Source organism: Larimichthys crocea, chromosome VI (genome assembly GCF_000972845.2).
Source record: "Larimichthys crocea isolate SSNF chromosome VI, L_crocea_2.0, whole genome shotgun sequence".
In the NCBI taxonomy this organism is placed as follows: Eukaryota; Metazoa; Chordata; class Actinopteri; family Sciaenidae; genus Larimichthys; species Larimichthys crocea.
In genome coordinates this window covers 18,147,033-18,163,629 of record NC_040016.1, presented here as the reverse complement: position 1 = coordinate 18,163,629, position 16,597 = coordinate 18,147,033, and the positions used below count along the sequence as shown (strand labels likewise).

The window sequence follows — 16,597 nt, the reverse complement described above, 5'->3', positions numbered from 1 at the left end:
TCGTGTATACAAGTTTAATATTTTGAAAAAGCTTTACTACAGAATTTAAATACAATATTCTGAAAAATTGGAGAAAAAAAACAAAACAAAGCTCTACAATGAGAGTGTCTACATTACAACATGGAAAATGTCCAAACAAGTGAAACCTGTTACTGACCAGGATTTAGCTTTAGTCTGTTTAAAATTCACATTTCAGGTTAACATGGCTGTCTGATTGGTTGTGGCACTGCTGTGCTTCATGAGATAAAACTGTTAACCAGTGTTGGACACAGAAGGACTGACTGGATCGTCAGTACGTCCTGCATGTTCAGTCTTCTGCTCGGATGGCTGACATTCACTGCTGTGTCATCTTGGCTGCTTCAGCTTTTATTAGTGAGATGAGTTCCAGGTTAATTAGAAACACGAAGCGAAGGCCTGCAATCTGAAGAGACAGACACAGTACGTTAGTGTGTCTCACTCAAATATATATAAAAAGGTTCAATCACGGTTGAGACTGTCCACACACCTCCACCACTGAGTTGTTGTTGAGTTTCCACTTGTTGCCTGACAGGACCGGTCTGCCATCGATGTAGATGGGTCGTCTTCCCTCGTTGGCGATGAAGAAGTCTCCGTTATTCTTCAGTTTAATAATTCCTGTAGACGTTAATACATGTGATAAGCACTCATTAAATAAGAATAGAAGAATAAATAAATGAAAGAAACACACTGACAAAACTTTAAAAAGGCCTTGATCTTTTGAGACACAAACTCTACTGGTTGAGGCCAAAACAGCAGCTTAGCTGTCATTTTAAGATGAAACCAAAAAAAATGCTCTTTCCATTTTCCCACTGCTGCCAGTGATCATGTTAGTTACAGCCTGACAGTGTTCATATTTATTCACCTTGTTTTCTTGATATTTTCCAGGCGGGTCCCTCTAGTGATAAATCTACATCAATGGGTTTGTCCTTGGTCGCCCTGCCCAATGTAATCTGTGTGAACATAAAATAAAAAAAAACATAGTGAAGAAATTCCTCTTGTTTTTTTTTGGACACTTTCTGAAAGATTACTCACCTCTCGTGATCTCATGAGGTAGCGCACCATTCGTCCTCGTAACGCTGCCAACGTCTGGTTGTCAAAGTCAGGCATGCTCATCCCTGAGACCCAACACACACACAGACACACAAATTAATTCCTCAAAACAAAAAATATACCTGTAGTTTTAAAAAACCGTCTGCTTGTGCTTGGTGCGTCAAAGTTTACACACCTGTGATACTGTCCACGAGGACCTGCCAACGAGGCAGCTCCTGCTCTAACTGTCTGATCTCCCGTTTCTGGTGACGATCGGAAATCATCAGCTCTGGAAGCGAAAGCGAAGGTAAACCAGGTGTGAGGAGGTTTATGTTGACAACATCAAGATGACCAAAAATATACATCCACTTCCTTGAGAATAACGACTTAAAATAAACTTTCACTTATATTCATCTTGTTTATTTCTCACCATGTTCCAACACTTCATCTCTGCTCTCCCTGGGTGAAAAGAAACAGAAATTCATGAATAATTAGGTAAGAAGATGGAAAATATGAAAACAGCTAAATCCAAGACTGTCTTACTTTAACTTCACGTCATCGACCATCTGCTCGGCATCAGAGAAGTTGAGGACCTGGTCACCTTTAGGGAGAGGCTGAACTGTAACACACAAACCAAAACCAACAACACGATTACACACATATCACTTTATGTAACAACACACAGGACATCCTCATATCACAATGCTATTATTTTGGTTAAACTGTTGTGCATTTCTCATCATAACTGTCTAAGATTAAATATTTTAGGATAGTGTGTGTGTATTTTCAGATGTCATTGATCAAGTATTCATCCAGTAGGACAGCTATTAACCTCTGATTAGGTCTGAATTCTAGAAGATATGCTTTTTATTGGGTATCCAGATTTTTATTAAACATTTCAAAGAGGCAATTGGCAAGTCCTCAAAAGTCATGGTTGGTGTACTAAATAACTAAAGGGCTTAAAAACCAGTAATAAACGTGTAGGTAACTAACTTACCGCTCTGGTCATCCAGTAGGTAGTACTGCTTTAGCAGCTGCCAGTGCACCAGCAGGCTCTTGGGTGTGCGAGACGGGTGAAAGACACCGGGCTGTTTGCTCAGAATCTCCTGGAACACGTCCAGTTTGGGCTGACTCGTCTGTTCAATGACAAATGTAATACAAACAGTCAGCTACATGACATGAGCTCAAAAACTGTTCTCAATTCTCAGACTGGTAAATTTCAGAACGTTCACTTACTGATCCAATCTTAGCCAGCAGTGCCTCCTCAGACTGACTGAAGAGGGCTTTGCTTTGGATTGCTGCAATGGCTTCTGGGTGAAGCTGACGCATGGCCTGCCATGCCAGCCTAAGCAGCGGGACGACAAAGACAATTTAAGTACCCTTTGAACAGGTAACTAATATAGAAACCTGGAGAGTAAGTCAACACATCTCTTACTTTGAGATGACAGGATCGTAGAGGAGAGCGTACCACCTCTCTTTAATTTCCCGCAGTGTGAAGCGACAGCTGAACTTCACCCCCAGATGTACAGAAGTTAGGTCTGTCGTCTAAAAACAGATAAAGACTCATTAGGTTATCCAACAAAAAACGATTCACATTATCCATCCACACCTTTATTACTACTCACCTGCAACACTGCGTTTATAAGTAACAGGTCATCAGTGGGTTTCCATCGTCCCAAGTCTTTAGTGATATGTAGAGGTTGCTTGCTTTTCTTTACTCTTTTAGTGATGGGTGCAGGGTTTACGACCATGGTGAGAGGCGGCGTGAGAGCGGTTCCTGACTTTGTGACCTGACAGAGTCACACAGAGACATAACAAATCAAACTCATGTAAACTCATCGTCTCTGCCATGAGATCCCTGCACGAATCTGTGGCTCGTGTACCTTTTTTCTCTCACTAGATGAAAGTTCACTCCCTGAACAGCGGACAGGCTCTATGACAGGAGGGCCTTTGACTCTGCTGGACGACTTCACGAGGCTACTCTCCACCAGCTCATCGTCAAACTTCTTCCTCTTTATTGACCTAAAAAAAAATGAATACAACAATTCTTAAAACATTTTTCCCCACTGACAAACTCAAAAATATTTGTAGCTGCACTCAACAACTGTTGCTTATTTTTTTTAATGCCAACAAAATGCATCGATTATTCTGGTATACAGCTGGAAGAGAATGCAACATACAAGAGGACAACTCAAACCTGGAGGAACTTCTGCGCTTGGGGACACCACCACTACCAAACGCTTGTGCCGCCGTCCTTTTCACATCTTTCACTCCGAGCGACTCTTCGTCCTCCGACCGACTCTGGCCACCAGCTACCGCCATCGGTGCACCAACCACAGGGTCACCGGCCTGCATCTGTATCAGCATGACACACACCATCAGGACATAACACAGCTCTCGGATCAGAGTACTCAAGATATGATGAGACTAGACATCATTTTGACTTCACGGATAAAGTATCCATAGAGCGTGAGCGTAACATAATAACAGTTCGAGCTCGCTGCAGATGTCGGGTTAGTTATGAGGTGAGCAGGAAGTCTGTGGACGTCTTATTTTGACAGTTTTTATTAAGGTTTGATGGGTAACCCGATAAAAAAATTAGGAATAAGTCGGCGCCAGCATATCTTTAAACACATTTGTTATAAAAATTAGGATTATACTGGGGTGCAGGTGTTTTAATTCATATAGTGTGTGTGTCCTGTCTTTTGCATGACTTCCCCTATATTGGCTTGTGTTTACTGAGGCTGGCATGGAGAGATAATTATAAATCAGTAGTACAAAGACAAAAGAGACAAGCTACGGGAAGTACCATTTGGATATGAATCATAATGCTCATTACTGAGCAGAAAAACAAAAAAGGATGTTATGATATTATCTGTATCAGTCTGGAGGTGTCCGAGACAGCCCATTTTTTAAAAAATGTATAAAATGTTAGAGCTCCTCAGGGAGCCTTTTCTCTGTGACCCCCTTTTTGTGTGTTGCACTGTTAAATGCTCCTTCTTGTACAAGAATAAATCCAACCTAAACTTTGATACTTTGAATCCAGTCTTCCTTATTCAAGGCAAGGCAAGTTTATTTGTATAGCACAATTCGTACACAAGGCAATTCATAGTGCTTTACAGAGGCAAGGAAAAACATTTGACATTAAGACAAGCAATAGAAATAAAAAATTAAAAAGAGAAGAAAATTTAATTAAAAACATCAGAATGTCATTTAAAATCATTAAAATAGCAAATTTGAAAACAATTTAAAACAATAAACGAATCACTGGATTATGATTTAAAATTCTTTAAAATGTATTACAAGAATAAAACATTTTGATACTTTGAATCCAGTCTTCCTTATTCGAGGGTTTTTCTTTAAAAATTAGAACATAACAACATTACTGCTAAGCTCAGTCCATAGAGACCAGAGGGTGGCCGGTTCAAGTCCATACATATGGAACAAAGTATGGTGGTGGACTGGTAGAGGTGCCCTTGAGCAAGGCAACTGCCCATCACTGCACCATCTACAGGGTTCCCACACCTTTTTCATGAACAAATTCAAGCACTTTTCAAGCACCTTCAAGCACCAGTTTTTCCATTTTTCCAGCACCTTTAAATAGGTAGCCTACTAGTTGTGTTTGCCATGATGGTCATGGGAAGCGCAGCGGTGCCACTGCATGGCATAATAATAATATAGGTCTAATTAGCATTATTTCATATGGTGGTAGATTGACTGTTTTGATTTTTAACTAATTGTGAATTGGCTTGTATTCTCAGCTTGTGAGCGGTGTATTTCTCGGCAGAACACCAAGCGAGTATGATAACTGAGTTCTGCATGTAAAGGCATCGGATCAAGCGCGTAGCCGCTTAGGAAACATTTTTGTTTTCTCTTTGGTTTATTGAGATTAGACATCACACAAATTTCAAGCATTTTCAAGCACTTCACAAAAAAATTCAAGCATTTTCACAACCTTGAAAACACTGAATTGAAATTCAAGCATTTTCAAGGAATTCAAGCACCCGTGGGAACCCTGGTTAGAGCTGTTAAACGCTTCTTCTTGTACAAGAATAAAACATTTTGATACTTTAAATCCAGTCTTCCTTATTTTTTTAAAATTCCCATAACAACATTACTGCTAAACTCAGTCCATAGAGACCAGAGGGTGGCCGGTTCAAGCCCATACATATGGACCAAAGTATGGTGGTGGACTGGTAGAGGTGCCCTTGAGCAAGGCAGCTGCCCATCACTGCACCATCTCTCTCTCCATGTGTACATAAACATGTGTTTGTGTGTTTCGGGTTAAATAAATGCATGTAATACTCTGTAAGGGGTTAATAAAAGTGTCTCTTCTTCTTGATAACAGCCTATTGCAGCTTTACAAACATAACGTTTAATGTATAATCAGATTAAAGTCATGTGTTCACACTGTGAGTGTGTGTTAGCTTTGTTTGTGTTGACAGTCCGGCGCTGCTGCCTTTGTTTACATCTCCTGTTAGCTGCGGTCAGAATCACCGCTTATTAATTTCACACGAACTTAACACTGAGTGTCGAGCAGCAGCGCTAACACAGCCTTTAGTTCCCCCCTTCATGTTTGTTTAACTAAAGTAAATTCATCACAGCGACGCTTCGTGTTGTGCTAACTAGCATTAGCTTAGCTTAGCTTAGCTAGTTCCCTAGCGAAGCTAACGCGATTAGCTGACTCACCGTCTTTCCTCGTCGTGTTTTCCTCTCGTCGTCACGTCTGATCCGTTACCCGGAGTCTCTATTAGTCTATTTGTGCCTCTTTTAAACGCCTCGTCGGTTAACTACATGGCTAACTGCCTCCGGTAATGAGACATATGCCCCGTTAGCATCGGTTAGCCGCTCTGACCGTTTTCTTCCTGTGAGGGATTACCGCGGCTCACAAACAGCGCCGCGGTGCATTACCGCCCCCTGCAGGACGCGAGGTGTACTGCATGCACTGCATAGATAGATAGATAGATAGATAGATAGATAGATAGATAGATTCCTGAGGTTTCTTCCACCTTGTTTCCCTGTTAAAGGTTTTTTGTGTTTTTTTCCTTTTTTCCTTGGGCTATACAAATAAAATTTGATTTGATATATAAAAAAAATAGAAAGAGACCCTAGAAATACTTATCTATTATCTATTGTTCCTCCTGCCATGATTGAGGGTCTGATGGCCAGGGGGACGAAAGAGTTTTTATATTTTGCATCTATTAAGATAAGAGATTAATTAGTAATTCAAATTGAAGTTGTCTCTTTATTAGGGGGAGATTTTCAGTGTTAATGTACTTTATATTCTGATGAGCTGAAAACCAGCTTTGAGATACTGAACCAGTACAAATTCAATTGTTTTATTCCACGTTAGACCTAATCTGATGCATCTTATGGTGGTAACACTCCCTCTCCCTCTCCCTAACCCTCTTCTTTAGAGCAAATGTTGAATCGTGACAGAGACACATAAAGACACAGATGATATTATTGATGTAAACTGGATTCTTATTGAATTGACCAAACAAAATCAACCAGTCAGGCCTGTAGTTTAGTTTGTTTTTGACTCCCTGTTTTATTGTTTGGTTTCCCTCACTTCCTGTCTGTGTTCATTCTAGGTGTCTTCGCTCCCTGTGTGATTATCTATTGTCTTCACCTGTGCCTCGTTAGCTCCGCCCCCTCCTGTGTGTATATATGCCTGCCTCTCCTAGATTGTCTGCATCCATTTGTGAGTAGCTTTCTGGCATTTTTCCTCTGTGATTAAGTTTACTTGTGTTTCGACCCTGTTTGTTCCTTTACCTGTCTTTGCCTAGTGTTTTTTTTTGTACCTCTGCCTGAGCTGACTTTCTTTTCATGTACCGACCCGGACTGTTAAATAAACCACCTCTCCACACCTGTCTGTCTCTGTGGGTCCAGTTGTCTGTCTGTACCTGACACAACCAAAGTCCAATTGGACAGCTTTATTGACATTTACAGTAACAGTTTCAAAATGTGTTTTAATTTAATTAGAATAAATACAGAGTTCAGATACTGAAGCTTGTTACATTATAAAATGGTGGCACATCACTTGTAGAAAAAAACAAACAACAAAAACAGATACTTGCATTGTGTTGCATTCTTGAATTGTAGCACGCATTCACACTTTGAAGACAGTACACAGACTTACAGAGTCTACATTTGGGACAGTGGCACCATGTATTCCTACACAGGAATAATTTCAGCAGCTGCCATTTCTCAATGGAACATGTCACTGAAAGTTTTTCATAAGCACCTCATGAAAGTCACTGTGATCAATGTGTCGAACATTGCGTGTATACGAAAGTAGCTCTCACAGTAGCTCAATAAAAAACAGAGATAGTGTGTTCAAGTGCCAGTCTCTACTCCTGGATCATTTAAGGCTTAAAACACAACTGAAACATACAGGAAATTTCTGAGATCAGAGCTCATAATCATATTTAAGAAGAGGATACCAGATTCAAGCACCGGCATTTTGTAAAAATACAACGTGGTCTGATAAAACTCTGAAGTTTGTGCTGAAGGAGATTACCGGCTTGCTCTTAGCCTCTGTGCAAATAAGTGCTTGATGGTGATTTGATCAGTTATGAGCTGTCACTGCTCATCCTTCATTCAGTTGTCCTTCTCCGTATGTCAGCCTCCACACACCAGCTGACAAGTAGGGCTTTGGTCTTTGCTGTGTCGAAGGTTGAAGGTCCGCTCTAATGATTCCCGTGATAACTCTGTCTACTAATGCTCTCGACTGAGGAGAGACCCGAGTTCTAGTTCACAAAACAGGAGTGGAGAGCGGGTCATCGTTCAATAAACTGGAGGTTAATGACATTTTCAGGGACTAGGAGCGTCCGTGTCATCGGCTTCACAGAAATCCCTTCTGGGTCTGGCCTCACGTCAAACTCCATGAGGATCTAATGAGACCAGAGACAGAGAAAACAGATTTACAAGAGGGTGACTGAAATGAAAAATGAAGTGCCTTAACTGAAACACCTCGATTCAGCAATCAAATTCATTAGGAACTTAATTTGCACGATGGCTTGAATCCCCTTTCTTTTACTTTCTTTACAGTTTCTAACAAACTGTATTTAAATGTAAACAATCTAAACGACCTCTTACATAACTGAAATAGTTAATGCAGCGTGTAACAGAATGTCTCCAAATGTACGTCACACACTGCATATTTTATACTTAAAACAGATTTTCTGATCTCGAGCTATCTACGTCGAAAACGAGATCAACTTCCAGCTAACTCACCCTGGCAAGAGCAAGATAGAGCTCCAGCTCAGCAATACGACGACCTATGCAGCTGCGCTTTCCCACCCCAAAGGGTATGGAGGCGTACGCGTGATGAGTCTCGTCTTTGTTCAACCATCGATGGGGCTGGAATTCATTGGGATTTGGAAACACTGCTGGGTCCCGTGATGTTGCAAATTGGCACAGGGTAATCAGAGTCTGGATGGAAAGATTTTACTGTCAGACATGTGCTGCACTGTAAAGGTCAACTTTCATATTTATACCAGTACAAAAGTTTCCTGTAGTTTGGCACAAGACAAATTTTAATCCAAATAGTCGTTGTAGAGTATGAATGGTTTCAAAGTGCACTTTTTCCTTAGACACACTCACGTTTTTAGGGAGGAGGTATCCTCCGACCTGGACGTCTCTCTCTGTAATGACTCTTGCGTTGGCAGGAATAACAGGGTACAACCTGGAAAACAAACGTTCAATAATATAAGCAAACCTGCAGATTGAGATCTTCTTCAGGAAATGAACTGAAACCACTTTAGTCATACCTGAGCACTTCTTTGACTGTGGCCTTCAGGAGAGGCATGTGCGCCACATCTGCTGCCTCCGGTACGCTTCGACCATCCATTATGCTCAGCACCTCTTCACGGAGCGAGGTCTGCACCTCAGGGTGGCGGGACAGTTCGTACAATGACCAGGACATAGTGGCAGAGATCTGAAAAGACAGAGGTTACACATGAGGTTGATAAATCTGTAGGGCTGACGGTAGAATACATTGAGGGAGAGGGGCAGATGTATCGTTCTTACTGTGTCGACTCCTGCAAGAAGCAGCTCTGTGACGTTGCTGTAGACGGTCTTCATGGGCAGCCCGGTCTGCGACAGGAAGTAGGTGAGATAACGGCCCTCAACCTTCTCCCCGCGGGCGACTTTCTCAGCTTCAGTCGTCAAGCGCTGGTCAATGTGACCTTTCGCTGGAGGCACAGAGATTAGAAGCCAGTCAGGGTACAGTATGTAAGACCCAGCAGCTTTCCGGTGGTATTTTTAGCAGGGTGAGATCAGGTTATCATTCTTAATAATTGCATTAATTGCCCATGATTATAAGCTAGATTTCCTTCAAATAATCAGATGTTTGAGGCTTTACACTCATTTCAGATGATCTTGTAGTTTCTGATGATTTTGCTGTCTCACATGTAGATAAGTCTAAATTGTCTATTATGAGTGAGAGGGAGTAGTGAGTGGAAACTAGCAACAAAAAAAGCAACCAATAGGAATTAAGAAGGGCCAGGAAAATATTACATAAAGTGTGGAAAGACATTATAGTATATTCCACTCTCCGTGTTTGTTTTGGTTCCGCCTTGTAGTAAAGTGCCAGCTTGCGTAGTGCAAATCATCTTGAGCCTGCTGAATGCTCATACGTCTTTTCTGTTTATGTTTTTCATTACACCTTCCTATTTTTTAACACTTTAAAAGCATTTTTTTTTTGTCAAATGTTGAGGCCAAATCACATACCGAAGTCAAACATGTAGTCCCAGCACTGACAGAAGATGTTCCAGGGTTTAGGAAACAGCTGGTGCAACCAACTTGGCATGGCCATGGTTAGAAGTGTCATTACAAACATGGTGTTGATGGACTGGATGAAACGTTCTGTCTCTTCAGGAACAACCTGATCCAGGCAACCAATTCTGGATTCAAACAACACTGAAGAAATGCCTGTTAAAAAAAAAAATAGAAAGAAATGAGGAAAAAAAAGGTAAATGACTGAAATGAAACCACTTTTTAAAAGTTGTTAGCTTCTCCATCATGATAACAGAGTGCAGAAATAACATCATGGTTAAATTAAGCAATTAGAATATAACCAAGAGGCCCTGGTAACCTAATCCCAAAATAATGGGCTAGAGAAAAAAAAAGGTTTTACGTCACAGTCTGCAGTCTCTGCCTGTTTTTATTCAACAATACAGTCATTTTGAAGTCACTGGATTGAAACTGTGTTTAGTCTGGGGAAATCTGGGAGAGGCAAATGAATGAATGTGGCTCTCTCTTCCTGCAAGGATAACTGTTGGGTACCCTTTAGGCAAGAGAGCAAATTTGATCTTTCATCCTGATGTGTGTATCCTCAAATAGCTATATCAGCTGAAACCCCACACAGGGTAAAGAGTAGTAGTACACTGTAAGTATAATTTAGAGGGAAATGGGCTGCCCTGAATGTATCTGACACAACTTGTGATCAGTTCACAGAATATGATGTAGTGTTATGGGTTAAACTGCTCAAAAGAATGTGACAGTCTAAATAAACTCCACCCTGACAAACTACAACATGAATGCATCACAAATAAATTCAATATATATTATACAGCGGTATTTACTAAGTAAAAAACGTTGAATGCTGGATTTTAACTAACCACTGGAGATGTGGTATAAAGGTTATGTGGAATTATTTGGGCTTTTGACAGGCATGTATGATTAAAATGTCAGTGTTATCACATGATATTCCTGCAGTACGCCCTGTAGTGATGCGTGACATTTCAACGACACCGTACCCTCGAGCCCAAAGCGATAGAACTCGCTGGCGATGTCTGTGACGAGGCCTTGGGAATGTCTGCTGTGGCGAAGCTTGGCTATCAGGTCATCGACCACATTGTTCAGGGCTTTATCGTAAGCCTCGACTGCCTTCGGCCTCAACATGTGCTTCCCCAGGAGACTTCTCACCGACTGCCACTCCTCCCCCTCACTAGGAACACACAGTGTAAAGAATGAAGATGTTAGTGCCTCGTCAGGTTTGTTCAGTTTGTCCACTTTACTTCATTTAGAATCAGCAGAGAGATCCAGCGAATGAATTACAAGTCTTACATACATTTAGTTTGACTTTTTCTTGCGATTTGAGGCTCCTAATGAAAACAAAGGAGGACAAAGAAGAAGAATATTATGAATGAGTGATACTCACGATGTCAGGAGCCCATAGTGATGTCCTCTGAGATCCCTGTAGTCCTTCCAGGAGGAGAGGTCAGAGCGCATGGGGTGCTGGCCCTCCTGCCTCAGTACCTGCTCAATGAGCGCTGGATCGGCCACGTGAACTGTCAAGATAGGACCGAAGCTCGCCTTCCACATGGACCCATATCGCTTTACTCCTTCCAGCTGAGAGAAGAGGGAGGGAGAGAGAGAGAGAGAGGGTTGACCTTGTGAAACCTCTGCAGGCTATGAGATGATTGGCATCACCTTTGGATGCACTCTCCATTAGTTTGAAGAAACGAAGATGCTTGCAGGCTTTTCTTTTTTCTTTTTTTTCCTAATCCAGTAATGATTAGATCAGTTTGGTCAGCCAAATCTTGGCTGACATGTTGATAAATGTTTAACAAACCGCACAGTAGATGAGCAGTAATGGAAATTCTTTAAATATTATAAACCAGTGCAGCAACAGAAAACCTCCATTTAATTACTTCTTAAAGATGAAGTTTAAATTAAAGTCCCCCTCGGCTTAAAATATATATGTTTGAGCTTCACTGTGCAGAAAGATTTTTCACAGCTGAATCTGAGTTTACAGTATGTGGGATTTTGTGACGTCACAGCTATTTCGGCGGCCAATCACAGCCCAGTATTCAGATTACACAAGTAAGAATGGACTTTTCAGTGGAGTAGTAGCATATCTTACGTGGAGTGAATGAACAATATTTACATATCCATGGATTCTGGATTCTTCAGAGTAGAAACAGTAGCCAAGATATGTTTTGAGAATAAAAACCAGGACATTGAACTTCTTTGTGGACAAACTCCACTGGAGAGGGCAAATTTAGTCCATATTATAATAATCTAGAATTAAAGTTCTTCTTCTTATTATTATTATTTTTCTGCAACAACCATGCAATCATGTTTTCAGAAATGCATTCCTTATGTCCTCTTTGCAACTGCATACTGCATGTATATACAGCATATGTGTGTGTGTGTGTGTGTGTGTGTGTATTGCATAGGGCTTACTATTTTCCATCATATATATATATATTTTTTTTTTACCTGTAACTCGTGCAGCCGTGACAGCCCCCGTTTGGCGAACAAGTCCCACGCGAAGCTGGCTACCGACGGTCCGGGCATCTCGTCCAGGGTCCTCAGTGCCGTCTTGGTCCCCTCCGGGCCGGCTGCTGATGCGGCCTCAGCCCACCTCTCCATCCACTTGAGCAGTGGGAAGATGCTCCGGCCGGACACTCGTAAAGCTTGTTGCAGCATCCTTCTCACATAGATCATGAAGCGGATCTGTGCTCATTTTCATCACCGCGACTGGTGGCCCTATTTATAACGCCAGACCTGCTCCTCGAACCCGCGGAGATAAAGCAGTAAATTTTAATATCGCGGGCCAATCATGGGTGCAAATGCAGCGCAGGCCCCTCCCCCCACCTCCTGAATGTGGGACTGTGAAGGCGTGAGGCGAGAAGAAGGTGTGTCCAATCGGAGGGCTGAGCTCAGACCATCCCAGACACAGCACACGTGGAGGTCCTGGATAAATAAAACATGACTTCTGAGTGACTGCTCAGGGTTATCTCTGCTCCCCCCCACCTCCCCTGCAGCACTTTGCTCTCTGATAGTACAGCAGACTGTATGGAGTGATCACGCATTTGTGGAAATGGTGTCTTGTGTGTTTAAAGGATCACCCTCAAGGCCAATGTTGTTATAGATCTAATAATGTAGGCCAACCACAAACACAAACACAAACAACGTTTTGAATCAATAACCCAAAAAGAAAGTGGCACAAATTTAGCTTTCTTACAAAGCATCACATGTGAAGCATGATTTAAAGTTAACTTTAAATCATGCTTCACATGGAGAAAATAAACAGAGATACCGGTGTCTTTTTCTTTGTTTACACAGATATGACTAAATCTTTTGCTGACTAGGTAAGCTTTCCTAGAGCGACAAAAATCTCTGACCTGATTTCATGGACTGGAATTTGTCCAAACCAAACCATGTGTGCGGACTGTGAAGTAACAGCCCCGGGGCAGTACTGAGAATTTGCTTTGACATTTACTCCTGTCGTATTTCATATCCCCTAACTAGAAGTTTCAGTTCGCCCAATTTCATAGAAACTGACAATGGCAATCTGAGCTCTAAAAAGAATGAATTGTGGTTTTGGATTTAATGTGTAACAGTAAGTAAAAGAAAAATGACTCTTTATAGCTCAACATCACAAATTGGGTTTTACAATGTGTTCAAAATACAACATCCCGTATCCTTGGAAATCCTTTTATTTAGATCCCACTGCAACATCTCATGTCTGGCCAGCCTGCTGCTCGGTTAACGGGTCACTTCTGAAATGTTACATGACATTTTGATTTTTAGATTCCAGTTGGTGTTAAAGGGAGTTGTGCAGGACATTTAGACTCTGTGCTTTGGAGACACAGTCTTTACTTTCTGGGCCAATCTCATGTGTCAACACTCTTCAAAGGTCAAGTAAAGTGAGTGTGATTTATTTGGCTGTGGACTGCAGTAGGATAGGAATCTCCTGTGTATGACTTGGTACCGCTCGCATAGACTGGATATGGTGAAATTGAAATGTCATGAATTCAATTTAGCCTAATAAACTGAAATGATGGAAACAGGGATGTTTTTGGGCTGTAGAGATTTACACAGATCTCCTGATGTGGAGTGACAAGTAATATCCACAGTGTCGTCTGCAGACCTTATACCAAGATCTGAATACACAGAGGTCAGTTTTGCTGACAAGCAGGTACAACAAAACTTAAGACTGTGACATAACAAAGTCAGATTAAGTTGCATAACGATGATCATGGACGGGGATGAATCGATGAAAACACCTGACAACAGGTCCATCTGTATTGAAGGAAGCCTCCAGGGGGAAAAGGGTAACATCAGACCAATTATTTAAGCGCTGTAGCAATCACAGCATATCTGATATCCAGCACGTGAATCAGACTTTTGTTTCAGGAGATGCAAAACAAACTGTGATGATGTGATGCCGAGTTATGAGGATGTATGTGCAACTTCAAGCGAGCAAAGATCAAGCCCGGTCAGTCAGAAAACGTCTATACATGAGACAAGTACACGAGACTTCCTGAGTGGAAGATGGGAAGTTATCTTCAAGGGTGAAAGATAAAGATAACTTTTAAACCAGGTCACCAGTGTCTTGATGTGTCCTGGTCTTACACAACACACTGTAAACAAATCAAATGAGGATTTGTTTGGTGAAATAGATTGGACATATGTCTGTCCAGAATTGTGCGTATGTATGCAATAAAAATGTACAATATGTACAAACGCATTTCTGTCATCTTGTTTTTCTTAGTTTTTCCATTAAAATATGCACAATTTGCTTTGGGACAGTGGTCCAGGTGCTCATCTTCAGTGTCTTATTCAGCAGCCTGGTAATTGAAGACCACACACGGAACTGACACAAATGAAACACAGACATTTGTAATTATTATTCCGGCCTCGCCTGAGTAGCGGGGGATTAATATTGATTCTGAAAAAAAAAACATAATAAAAAAATGAAAAGAATGGCTTCTTTGTGCTGTTGTGCAGTGTGAACTGATGTGGCCTGGTCACAGTTGAGGCTATAGAGCACAAGAGGTACCCGGTATTTCCCCTTACTGTACTGGCCCAGTGCCCAGAGGGGCGGCTCCATGCTCCCAGACTAGTGTGTTAAAGTTCACGTTTTCAGTCTGCCTGTCTGGGTGGTATCAGAGGAGTGTGTATGTGCCCAGAGGTGCAGATGAATTAAGTTTTTCCTCACTCAGCAGGCTGGTGAGGACGGTATATTTATGGTGACAACCCCCCCATCTCACCCCACTCCCACACACTTAACGTGGTGTGTTTGAATGGACATGTTTGTTACATGGCCACTCATATATGCATTAAGTAGTGAGTTATAATGGAGGAAGCTGAACAGAATGTATAGATAGATAGATTTGAAAGATGCCATCTTTTGCTTTGATGACAGCTTTGCACACTCTTGGTGTTCACTCTTTAAGAAGTTCCCATATATACTGATATATACACTTTTTGGCTGCTTTTCCTTCACTCTGTGTCATGATGATGATCCCACTAAGCACACAGCAGAAGGGACAACACAAGCGATGGTCTCAAACGCATTAATAAACAACTTTTGCCCATCGTTCCTCGTGAAGCTGAATGAGAGAACAGCAAAGCAAAAGGTGAATAATATAAAACACACACATGTTATTTAATAGTTTTGATGTCTTGATGAGTGTGTGAGGAGAAGGTTCCTGGTTCGAAGCCTCGGCTGGAGCCTTTCTTGTGTGGAGCTTGCATGTTCTCCCCGTGTCTGCGTGGATTCTCTCCGAGTACTCCAGCTTCCTCCCACAGTACAATAACATGCACTTATAGGTTAATTGGTGACTCTGAATTGCATGTAGGTGTGAACGTGAATGTGAATGGTTGTTTGTCTCTATGTGTCCTGTGAGCCCACCGTGACCCTGATGATGATACAGTAAGTGGTTACAGATAATGGATGGATAGATGGATGGAGCATATGACTTGAGGTCGCTGTACCGACAATCTTAGATTGTTATGGAGATACTAATGTCTTCTCCTTAAGACACAGAGCAGTTGTATGTTTACGTTTAGGAAAGCAGGCGCCATTCTGATCATTTCTTTTTTAAAGATTATTTTTTTAGCCTTTTATGATAAGACAGCTGAAGATAGACAGGGGGCAGAGATAGGGGGAGTGACACGCAGTAAATGGCCGTCGATTCGAACCGGGGCCAGCTGCAGCGAGGACTATAGCCTCCACACACGGGGCGGCCGCCTTACCCACTATGCTACCGACCGCCCCCATTCTGATCATTTCTATGGTAACCGAAGACAGGGGATAGGACTGTCTCATTCCCTAGACACAACAGGTACATAACATAGAAGCCTCTACAGAGTCAGATAACAATGTCGGACCATTAATGGTAACTATATTTCCTTATTTGTAGACTGGCAAATACCTTACATTGTTAAAGGATTGAGTATGACAGTTGGGGATATGGAGTAGTTGTGTAATTGTAACATAAACGACCAGAGAGGAGTTTTTCTTCTTCAGAATCTGAGCAGCATCATTTCATGACATGATGTAATTTATATTTCCCATGACAAATGTTGAAGTATCCTCTGCAATCAGCATTAAGTACTCACTCAAAGAGCTCAGTGACAGAGCCTCTCTCTATTAGGTAAGATTAGCTCACAGTCCCCTACTATTTATATCAATACATGTATGTTGTTCCCATTTGTCTAATTAATGTTTAAGGTTTTTCTTCTTTGTGTTCACTGTTGTATATAATAAAGATATAATACTCAAGGTGCGCTTATGATGATTAAG

The 16,597-nt window shown here is 41.5% G+C and overlaps 2 protein-coding genes across 2 annotated transcripts; both read right to left on the bottom strand.

The window, feature by feature from the left end:
- Positions 1-5,980, bottom strand: mcrs1 (microspherule protein 1). Its single transcript, XM_010747144.3, has 14 exons — positions 5,737-5,980; positions 3,245-3,402; positions 2,931-3,069; positions 2,673-2,837; positions 2,483-2,592; positions 2,284-2,392; positions 2,045-2,183; positions 1,591-1,666; positions 1,478-1,506; positions 1,244-1,336; positions 1,051-1,133; positions 881-968; positions 506-633; positions 1-421 (listed from the first exon to the last, which is right to left on the bottom strand). Exons 2-14 carry the CDS (start codon positions 3,400-3,402, stop codon positions 335-337), a joined length of 1,404 nt encoding a protein of 467 aa, XP_010745446.2. The 5' UTR covers positions 5,737-5,980; the 3' UTR covers positions 1-334.
- A 955-nt stretch (positions 5,981-6,935) lies between these two features.
- On the bottom strand, positions 6,936-12,674 carry cyp27b1 (cytochrome P450, family 27, subfamily B, polypeptide 1). The gene is made up of 9 exons (XM_019275915.2): positions 12,280-12,674; positions 11,216-11,406; positions 10,812-11,002; positions 9,784-9,984; positions 9,082-9,245; positions 8,823-8,989; positions 8,656-8,737; positions 8,287-8,484; positions 6,936-7,943 (listed from the first exon to the last, which is right to left on the bottom strand). The coding sequence occupies exons 1-9, from the start codon at positions 12,505-12,507 to the stop codon at positions 7,830-7,832; spliced, it is 1,536 nt and encodes a 511-aa protein (XP_019131460.2). The 5' UTR covers positions 12,508-12,674; the 3' UTR covers positions 6,936-7,829.
- Between the last annotated feature and the right edge of the window lie 3,923 nt (positions 12,675-16,597).